Source organism: Humulus lupulus, chromosome X, assembly GCF_963169125.1.
Source record: "Humulus lupulus chromosome X, drHumLupu1.1, whole genome shotgun sequence".
NCBI classification, from domain to species: Eukaryota; Viridiplantae; Streptophyta; class Magnoliopsida; order Rosales; family Cannabaceae; genus Humulus; species Humulus lupulus.
Window position 1 is genome coordinate 168,283,857 of NC_084802.1, and position 11,857 is coordinate 168,295,713.

An 11,857-nucleotide genomic window follows, 5' to 3' on the forward strand; every position below is an offset into this window, starting at 1 on the left:
CGAAGTAGTGTGGAAGATTGGGATAACGTTGCTTGCGCCTAAAAAACCAGCAGCATCCTGCTCCTACACTACGATTCGGCACTAATGGGTTGAAAAACATATCAAAGAGGAAAAAAACCGTTTTCTGAAAGAGAACTGTTTTGACTCCTAAAGGGCGGGTAAAAACTCAGTTTTTTCACCTAGCTTAAAGATTGAATTTTTACGTCGATCTTACGCCCTAAGCCTATGATCCTAACTATCAAACTAATTCCTAACCTATACAAAGCATAAAGACGCCCTCTTACCAAGCAATGGAAGGTTTATACAAAAAGATCCTCATAAAACCCTACTCAAGAACACAAAAATCACAGAGCATAGAAACGGCGTGCATGGAATAATGAAAAGTTTAAAAAGATAGAGTGATTACCTGGGTGAAGATGGAGATTCAGAAGAGAATGAAAAATTTGAGTCAGAAAGATCTTCGGCTAGGCGACTGACTGGTTTCGAAGCTCTATATTCTGAAGGCAAGGTTCTTGAAGTTCTTGACAAAGACGGTAAGAAAAAAAGATTTAAAGAAGAAGAAAAAGAAGGTATTTATGGGGACCGAGGTATGGCCAAAAAGTAGCAATCATTACTTTTAATTCTAGAAACGTGGGGAAGTGTATAAGCCATCAAATTGCCTTTTTGAGAACTGGAAAAGCTTGATTAGACATAATTATGTCACGGCTTTAAAAAACACACGGGGATCCTGACAGACATCGTGGGGATATGAACGGTTGTTTCCTTAAAGTTTCTTTATTGCTGGTCGCATTAAACAAACTTGGGGGGCAAATGTTATCCAAAAAATAGGCATGAATGACATGGCAAACATTTAATACATGTGGCTGACACCTGGCAGAATTCGTGCTCGACTATCGACCAGGAAGACATCTATTGTCGTAGCGATCGATCTCTTCATATGACCAGCCTGGTCGTACACATGCTATACGCGGAGAAGATCTTATGCAGTTATAATAGTATCTGAAATTATCTCCCATGATTTCCTGAGTATCCGATTATTTAGGAAACAATATCTGTAACAAATTAATGTAAATCCTCCTTGAGCCTATAAATAGTGAAAGAGAGCTCAAGGGAAGGGGATCTTCTTCTTTTTCGCTTTCTGATCATTTGATATATTGTCTTGTTCTTCAGAGGTTGGTGAAACTCATTGAACCCTAGTTCTTTGATCACTCCTTTGAATTCTATATCAATAACAATTTGAGTGGACGTAGGTTATTACCAGATTCTGGGGCCGAACCACTATAAACTCTTGTGTTCTTTATTATTTCGTCATCACATTCTTTCCAACGTGTTTGTCCGCATCAAGCAAATTTTACTCCGTGTCAGTTGGCCAAATTATGGGTCAACACATTAGAATTAATTCAAGCAATAGAGATCTGACCTGTGACCACTGAAGTGCTCACATCTGCCTGTGCTTGTGTCAAGATAAAGACACGTGCATGAGCTAGATTGTCATTCTTCCTTGCTTGTTACCAGTTGTAACCTACTTTAGTTGTGGGCAGTTTCTCTTAATGTTTCTTGCTTCGCCGCACTGATAGCAAAACTTGCCTCGACATTCGCTGAAATGTTTCTTCTTACAAGTAGGACACTAAGGGTAATTATTCCTAGATCCAGTACTACCCGTGTTGTCACTGGCCAATTTATCTAGTCCTGCTGACCCCGTAATCTCATGGTTCTTCCTCTTTTGATCATGACTATTCCAGGAAGTATCCCTTTTTACATCTCGTCTAGTAGCATTATTTTTCCAGATTTTGTCTTCCATTCATTCTGCAATAAGTGCTTGGTCAAGAGCTTGAGCATAGGTAACAATCCCCCCAGTAGAGACCATCTCTATATCTCGTGTTATCATTAGTTTTAATCCTCGAACAAATCGATATTTTCTGACTCTATTTGTCAGAATTAGATCTGCAGCAAATTTGGCCAACCTGTCAAATTTTTGGGCATATTCCGCAACGGTCATGTTGCCTTGCGACAACACCGTAAACTCATCGATCTTAGTTGCTCGTACTGCTTCATTGTAAAACTTATTGTTGAAGACCTCACAAAAGTCTTTCCAAGTCATTAAGTTAACCTCTATAGTCTGCTCAATCACTTCCCACCATATTCTGGCATCCTTTCTAAAAATATGGGTAGCACATACCACTCTGTCATTTCCTGTTACTCTCATGAAATTCATAATCGACCTCATTCTACACATCCAATCTTCAACAATAGTAGGGTCAGTACTCCCATCAAATTTAGGAGGATGCTGTTTTTGAAACCTTTCATACATTGGTTCTAGTCGGTCTACCACCTCATGGTGAAATGTCAATGATTCAAGCGACAGCTAAACATTCTGTACTGCTGGCACTAGTACAACGTGTTGTTTTCTTAGTTCTTTTTCCCGTCGTCTATTGGTTGCCTCCATTTAAACAAACCTATTTTCATATGCTTGAGGAGCAAGTCGAGGGGCAATTCTCAATTGACCACCCCGTCTAACATTCCCTACGTGATAACCTCGTCTGACATTTCTCCCAACAACAAGAGGTTGTACATCTTCATTGTGATCATCATCCCCACCATTGATTCTTATTGATCTCATAGGAAGCATGATTCCACACTATTCCTAGGATAATAAACATCATCTTAGTACCATCGTTTCAGTCCAAGTGGTAATTCAATAACTATAAACAAAACTGAACCAATACTCAATCCATCAATCCATAATGTGATTCATACATTTGACAAAATTCCAATATTTTCATAATCATAAATCATCCAAAAACATTCTTGTTTTCGCATCTAGCGAAACTTTAAAGACAAACTCCATCGTTGAAACATGTTCCATAACCACATAGGAACTCTCTACAAGCAAGCCAAACTCACTCACTACTCATACAAGTAGGTGAAAATCTCCAGAAAATCATAATAAGGCCAGTAGGTAAGAAAAAAATATTCAACACTTACAGTGCAATGAGTCAAACTTTTCTTTGGTGGTGAGTGTACATATTAGGATGGTTCACAGGAAGTTTATAAGAACCTTAAAAGCTCTGATACCAAATGTAACGCCCCAACATACCAAGGAGTTACTTACGTGACGTTTAAACCAAAATACAAAAAGGGTACCTTCATTTGATTCAAAAGACAATAAAGTACTATTCAAAAGAGTATTGTTCAAAAGAAAATGAAGACTCTAGAATCTCATAAGTTATTTACAAAAAAATACTTGACTAACCAAAACATAACACATCTAGTGGCCCGACATATATTTGTATTTCCTTAACATGTACTCATTCCACCATAGCTTTCCAACTCATTGCTTGTCTTTATCCTTACCTGCATAAAGAGTACCCTTGAGCCAAAGCCCAACAATAAAAGTTATATAGGACAAAACCCTCTAGCCCGAAGCATAATCAATCCATAAGCACATTAATATCACCACATTCAAATTGAATAAAATCATAGTCATAGAGTACATCATCATAATCATAATGCATATGTCTAATGTATAACAATACAACATAAGCATAACATCATAATGCAACAATACCGCCCTTGCAACGGGCCCACTGCCCTTACGACTGCCCCTTGAGTCCGTACACCTAAGTTAATCAACATGCATTTACAAACACGTTTATATAGTCCATATATACATATATCATATATGTGAAGACATAATCACAATCATGTTCATAGCAGTCCATACATATAGATCCAAACATGTAACAAGACCGAAAACCAAAGCATATCATTACACATACATAACATAGTATGATTCACATCATAACAGAACATAGCATAGTTCATATACAAGAATGAATACCAAGCATACGATCTGCATACAGATGTCCACTCTTCTTACCTGAATTTCAGCAATTAGTTAATAATGACCCAAGTGCGATCTCCTTCAAATGTCCTTAAATAGCCCTAAGTCACAATCAATAAATCATAGCTTTAGATTCTCCATAAATCAAAACCTAGCGTAACGTTTTCATAAGCATCACTAGGCTCCAATTAAACCTTAAACATGTCCAATTATGTCTTATGAACCTTAGCCTAAGATCCCCTAAGGTTACCTATAAAATACCATCAAAATCGGACTCGAAATGACCTTGACAGCCAAGGACGATCGACCGGTTGCTCAAGGTCGGTCGAATAGCTAACTAATAAAAGTAGCCTACTAACTTAATACAATAGGATGGTGGAGCGGTTTGCATTGGTCGGTCAACCGACTCATGTTAGTGAGCAAAAACCAGCGTTTATCTAGATTTTCCAACTTATCCAATCCGACCCCAAACTTGTTTCCAACAAATTATAGGTACAATATTGATTCCAAAACAAGTATATAATTTAATATACATCTTCTAAGAACCATACAACATTGAATTTCAAATTCTAATCAATAATTGAAATACTAGGGTTTTAAAACCCATTTTTCCCCAATTCAGAAATCCAAAAAAATTAATGGTTTTTCAGATTAAATATAAACCTCAAATCCATTCTTAAACATGTTCTCTATCATCAACACACTCATCTAAACAACCTAGGATCATAAATTTATGAAAATCAAGCAAAATCCCCAAATTCCCTAAAAGACCAAATGAAGAACAAGATGGAAAAACTCATACCTTTCTCTGAAATTCGAATCCTAGTTGATGGTGAACGAATTAGAGACTTCCAATTCCCTTCTTAAGATTTAAAATCTCTAACAAATCGAAAGGACTTTATTAAGGGTTGAGAGCTTTGTGAGGGAGTGTTCTTGGTGAAGAAGAGAAAATGAGAGGAAATGAAAAAGGAAGGGCTATTATCATCTTTTCTATTTTTGCCACCAAATGACTAAAACATCTCTCCCATCTATTTACCCACTTAACCATCCTAAATGGTACTTTGGTAATCATACCACTATTACTAATTACCTCAAAATAATAACTCATAGTCAACCTAAGCTGAATATTTCCCTTTGTGACATTCTACTATTATCGCATGAAAGAATCCACTATTGTCGAAATTCAATACATTGCATAAAACAGATTAATCACAAAAATATACCCTCAATGAGTTAATTTACAAATATGCCCATTCTCACAAAGGATAGGTCTTAATCACATATAAATCATATAAACATACATATATGCAATCACAAAGTTCACAAAATGACCATCATACCCTTGATCAATCCAAGTTACCAAAATAACATTTCCTTAAGGAAGCGGATATAACACTTTTTGATCTAGAAACTAAATCCTTATTTGTTTCTAGGGATGTCAAATTTTTTGAAAACCATTTCCATTTTGCTGAGAATTCTACTGCTACTAGTGTTCCTGGTGTTAACTTTGGAAATATGAATTTTAGTGGAGATGATTGTGTTTTTGACGATTTTTTTGGAATACCTGATTTGATCTCTACACAAACTACCCAACAGTAGCCCACTAATCCTCCTCAACCTGAGCCCACACATACTACTCAATCTTAGCCCACACAAATTACCCAACCAGATCCCACAAATATTACCCAACCTAAGCCCACATATGAATCCTCACTAGCCACCTCACAAGACTCAACACCTATTGCTATAGAATTTGCCTAAACACCTACTATTGACCAACCAATTGAATCCCTCCCAGGCCCACGTGCGGATCATGGGACGATCCAATCCTCTACTTCAGACCAACATCCAGATATAGAGGGTGAAATAGGGCCTATTTTGGCTTCTACTATAGAAACCCAACCTGGTCGTGGGTTATGAGATAAGTTCTTTTTCAGTTCAGCTTCGTGACTATTATTAACATTGTTTCCACGAAAATTCCATCTACTCTCTCTCCAATTTCACTCGCGCCATCAACATCCTCAGGTACGCCCTTTCCTAGAGCACATTATATTAATTGCAAAAAAAAATCTGTGGGCCACCAAAAATTTCTTGCCGCTATAACTGCAAGTTGTGAGCCGAAATCCCTTAAAGAAGCTATGACAGATGCAGGTTGGGGTCGTGGTATGCAAACAGAAATTCGTGCTTTGGAGAATAATATTACTTGGACTATGGAAACATTACCACTTGGCAAGCATGCCTTAGTAGTGCGTATAAGATCAAGTATAACTCGGGTGATAGCATTGAGAGGCTTAAAGCTTGTTTGGTTGTTTTTGGTAATCATTCATGCCTTCTTAGCTATTGCAGCATCTAAAAATTGGGAGTTGCATCAGATGGACGTGCTTAATGCCTTTTTGCACAAGGATCTCGATGAGGAAGTTTATATGAAACTTCCTCATGGTTTTCACTCCCCTAATCCTGATATGGTGTGTCCTCTTCGAAAATCATTATACGGCTTGAAACAGGCACCTCAATGTTGGTTTTTCAAGCTTGTCACTGCTTTGAAAGAGTATGGTTTCTTACAATCATATGTAGATTATTCACTCTTAACTTTTGATAAGGGTGCAATTCAAATAAATGTTTTGGTGTATGTTGACGATCTAATTATTTATGGATACGATTTAGCTACTTTAACAATTTTTAAGACCTATTTGAGCACTTGCTTTCATGTGAAGGATCTCGGGGTCCTTAAAAATTTTCTTCGTATCGAGGTGGCACATGGTCCCAATGGCACTTTCTTTGTCAACGAAAGTATTCTCTTGACATCATCTTTGAGACAGGGCTTTTGGGTGCCAAGACCATCTCCTTTCCCATTGAATAGAATCATCAGCTAGCACATGCTTCTAGAGATCCTTTGTCTAACTCAGAGTCTTATAGGTGTTTGATTGGCCATCCAATTTACTTGTCTATTACTCGCATCGATTTGGCATACTTTGTCCATGTCCTATCACAGTTTTTGGAGGAACCTAGGCAAGAACATTGGGACGCAGCCATGTGTGTGGTCCGCTATTTGAAATGCTCTCTTGGACAGGGCATCTTACTACGAGCTGATAGCTCTCTCTCTCTCTCTCTCTCTCTCTCTCTCTCTCTCTTTAACAGGTTGGTGTGGTTCAGATTAGGTTGCATGTCCTATTACTTTTCGTTCTCTCTTAGGTTGGCTTGTGCTTCTTGGTCGTTCTCCGATTTTCTTAAAAACCAAGGAACAACACACAGTGGCTCGTTCTTCAACAGAGGCCAAATATCTCTCTATGGCTTCTATTACTTGCGATTTGAAATGGTTGAAGATTTTTCTCCCAAGCTTGGGCAATCAACACCCCGCTGCTATTGGTCTATATTGTGATAGTTAGTGAGCTTTACATATTGCTCAGAATCCTATTTTTCATGAACGAACAAAATACATTGAAGCAGAGTGTCATTTTGTCCGTGATGCTATCCAGGATGGTACCATTCTGTTGGTTTTTATTGATCAAATAAGAGATTATACGCAGCGGAACAACAATCAAATTGTTAGATTAATCCCATAAGATTTCTAGATCTACTTCTTCACATGCATATATATATTGAATCAAGGACATGAACAGAAAAATTACCTCAGGTCCTTCCTCTCTGCTATCTTTTCGTATGGCTAAATCCTCGAGATCTCACACCAAGATCTTCCAAAATGTTCTCAGGCACACAAAGAACGAGTGTGGGCTCGCTATACAAATAATAGGCAACAACTATTTATCAGATGTTCTCAACACATGAGATCTGATAAAGTTTGGACCTAGGTTTTGTGAAGATCAATGACTTTAGTTTTTGTCACTGTTCTCTTTCTCTGAGAGAGATTCCTAGATATTTTTCTATTCCTGAAAAGTTACGTTCTGTGAAAAACTGATATCCAATATTTAATAATATCCAATATATTAAAATATTTGTTATTTTAAACAAATTCAAAATAATCGATCAGTTATCAGATTTTTGTTTAAATAATAATATTTTAATCATATTAAAATATCTCATTATTTATTTAATATTTAAATAACTAAAATTGTGGAATCAAGAGACTAAGTAAACTCTCTTATGCGTGTAGCACAGTGCCTGTGCACTGTGCCACACGTGTACCACATGCCTGTGATGGCATGTGATTTTTCCCAATTTTTATTATTATTTAAATACCAAAAATACAAAAAAAATAATTAATTAATTACATTTTTATTATTATTATATTTTTGTTAAATCATTCTTAATTAATTAATTAATAAAAAATAATTTTTATTATTATATTTTTGTTAAATCAAATAATTAATTAATTACACATAATTAAACAATAATTATGTTTGATACATAGAAAAATATTTTACTTATCGCATAAGTCCTTTTTGCCCATTTTTTGTATTTGCCTTTGACAGTAATTGTTTGAGCCATTTTGGGGACCATGGACCTATAACATTAAGCTCCAATAAATTGAAACTAAATAATTAAACTCTTTAATTATAATAGTTAATTTATTAATTCTGATATTACTCTACTATAAATTCAGAATTGCACTATTTATGTTATAGATATACTCTTACAGAAATCTTTTTCTTAAGTCATCCATTGATATAACCATCTTACAATAGTTCAACCCTCTAATTAATTAGTTCATGAGTTAGAATGGATGAATTACCATTTAGCTTTTCTAATTTACTTCTTATTCCTTAAGTACCATTAATTCACTAGTGAATAATTAATCTATAATCTAATTAAAGATTTGAGCTCAAAATCATTCAGTTCCAAAATTAACCCTTAAGGGAACTAATATACGATCCGTTAGGAAAGATTAGATTCCATATTGTTGCTACATGTTCCCAGCCATCCATGATATTAAATCTCCAAAACAAAAGTCATTAGCCTCATTCTTTGAAGAGACCTTAACGAATGAATCAAAAGATTTAATAAACATGAACAGGAGTTCATGAACACTCAGGATTTAGGTTGATCTATAAATGATCATCGGTTATGATATGAATTACAAGTCTTTATTGTTAAATGGTTTTTGGATAAAGACTCTAATTCATATCGGTCCATGTCATATATAATCATATTATATAAAGCACATTTACCGAGATGTCTTTCCACATCAATAATCTAAATCTAGATTATTTGTATCATTATGATACGCAGTAAACCGTACTTACAACTCCAATTAAAGAATTCCATAACTTTAATTTGTTGTTGTTGACTATTTTTATTTATTCATGTGATCTTAATTCTCTCGTACTAATACAAGATCACATCCTCAATAATGAATATGGAATTTTTCTGATATTTTCAAAATTATTCAAACAATAATTTAACAATCTAAATGTAACAATAATAATAAACTATTGTATTTATTTATTCATTAAAAAAACAAATGTCTTTACATGCTTTTAGGACACACTCCTAACAATCTCCCACTTGTACTTAAAGCAAGTGAGGCATTTCTCTCAATCCCATATTACGTACATGACCCTCGAATTGCTTTGCTGGAAGCGTCTTCGTGAAAGGGTCTGCCAGGTTGTGTTCTGATGCGATTTTCAGAATGGTCACATCTCCTCTATGTACGATTTCTCTGACTAAGTGGTATTTGCGCTTTATATGCTTTCCCCTCTTGTGGCTTCTTGGTTCTTTAGAATTGGCCACTGCTCCACTGTTGTCACAGTAAAGAACAAGTGGTTTCTCCACTTCTGGAACTACTTCCAAATCTGTGTAGAACTTTTTCAGCCAAACTGCTTCCTTAGCTGCTTCACAAGCTGCTATGTATTCAGCTTCCATGGTTGAATCAGCTATACTGGATTGCTTAATGCTTCTCCAGACAACTGCTCCACCACCAAGAGTGAATACTGACGGGGAAGTAGACTTTCTACTATCCTTGTCAGATTGAAAATCTGAGTCAGTGTATCCAGTAGGTTCGAGGTCACTACCCGAATATACTAGCATATAGTCTCTCGTTCTCCTGAGATACATGAGAATATGTTTCACCGCAATCCAGTGTTCCAAACCTAGATTTGATTGATAACGACTGACAACCCCTACTGCATAACATATGTCAGGTCTAGTACATAACTTTTTATACATTAGGCTCCCCACAGCTGATGTAATGCCCCAAATTTCCTAATAAGGTTTAGGACCTTGATTAGGAGGCCAGGAGGGCCATAATTGATTTATTATGGTATTTAATGATTATATGCATGTTTATGTGAATTATATTATTATATGATGGTGAATGCATGCATATGGGCTCATATTTTAATTGCAAGGGCATTTTGGTAATTTGGTCGTTGGGGGCATGATTGTGTAATTTCATGCATATGGGTGAATTATAATTTTACCACATTATATGTGGATTGGTTCGAGCCATTCGGCATGAGACGATCATGGGAACACAAGTTTTCGGTCTAGTCATAACGGGATTAAGTTCGAGGCTCGGGATGGGTCTCGGGGTCTTTTTGATGATTAGAACATTACCGGGAATTATAGGGTAATGGGATATGATTTATTGGTATTCGATAATTTTGAGATTAGCGGGAATTGGAGAGCGTTAATTATAATTAAAGGTATAGGTTGGAAAGGACGGTTTTACCCTCGGAAGCCTTTAGAGGGATTTATTTGGCCTAGGGGCATTATGGTCTTTTGACCTTAAGGATTTATATCAACTCATTTAGTTTGGAAGGCTGTGGAAAAGTGTAAAACAGAGCATCAACCTCATCTCTTTCTCTCCCTCCCGTACATGTTCTTCCCTCCATCTTCCTTTCAATTTTTGAGAGCCAACTTGAGGTATCATGCTAGGAGATCAAAGGTGGGGGCTTAGGACTTTGGTTCAATCATTGAAGGGGGTCTAAATCCAACTTGAGGTAAGGTTTCATCCAAGAACTTAAGCTATACCCTGTTTTTCTATTAAGCTTTTAGTTGATAATTTTGATGTGTTAGTTGAGAATTAATGGAAGTTCTTGAGTTTGGTTGCATGGGTTTTGATGAGGGTGTGATGTAGATGAGGTTTGGGGGTTGAGTTTGATGTTTTGATGATGTTTGGGATTGGTTTGGTGGTTTGGTTTCAAGAGAAATCGCAAAGAAGATGAACCAGGAAGTTTCTGGTCTGTTATTGGCGCAGCAGCGCCATTTAGGGCGCAGCAGCGCTAGGCAAGGCTCAGAGCTGGGCTCTCTAACTTGGAAATAGGGCTGCAGCGCCATTTATTAGGGCTGCAGTGCCACTTGATAGGGCTGCAGCGCCATTTGGTGGGGCTGCATCGCTAGTCCATTTTTCAGCAAACCTATTTTAGGGCTCGGAATGATCCTTAAGGCTCGGGGTTTGGTTCCTTTGCCCCGTTTGAGTATATTAAGATTCCCGAGAGTGGGGGATTGATCCTGGGAGTGTGGTTTTAGATTGTGAACCATTTATTAATTTATTTTATTAATGGATTATAATTGGTTATGACTAGGTGACCGCTAAAGGAGTAAAAGTTGATTGTTCTCAAGGGTCGTTATTTTACTAATTCTTGCTCGAACCCAAGGTAAGAAAACTGCACCCCATGTGTGACATGCAGGGCTATGATTGATGCATGTTGGATGTTTAAATGTAAACATTGATAGCATAATGAATGCTTGGCAATCTTGCCCATTTGCATATGATTATCACTGAGGCATGCTGGATGATTAAGTGTGATGCATGTGATGCACGAGAAACATGTGATTAGGGCATGCCATGAATGATGAACATGAGATTGGTCAGGGCTTGAGTCTCTAAGTTTATGCATGATCATAATTATGCTAGCAACTGTTTAGTAAGCATGCTGAATGCCCTTTTCTTGGATAATTGGCACATGATACACACTGATAGCATTGCTTACTTGTGCATGGTACTGACTAATTAGTCAGGTTTGGCAAAGGTGCTAGTATCAACTGTGAAGCTGTGATTCATTAGTCAGGTTCGGCAGTGGTACTGGGCACTGGTCACACAGGGCTGACTCA

At 36.8% G+C, this 11,857-nt stretch overlaps 1 protein-coding gene across 1 annotated transcript; it reads right to left on the reverse strand.

Moving 5' to 3' along the window:
- Positions 1-1,801: 1,801 nt before the first annotated feature.
- Positions 1,802-2,311, reverse strand: LOC133806439 (uncharacterized). The gene has a single exon (XM_062244541.1). The coding sequence runs from the start codon at positions 2,309-2,311 to the stop codon at positions 1,802-1,804; it is 510 nt and encodes a 169-aa protein (XP_062100525.1).
- Positions 2,312-11,857: the final 9,546 nt, after the last annotated feature.

Bases quoted from the DNA above. Each gene is read 5' to 3' on its own strand.
- LOC133806439 (XM_062244541.1), bottom strand. From the start codon at position 2,311: ATGTATGAAAGGTTTCAAAAACAGCATCCTCCTAAATTTGATGGGAGT.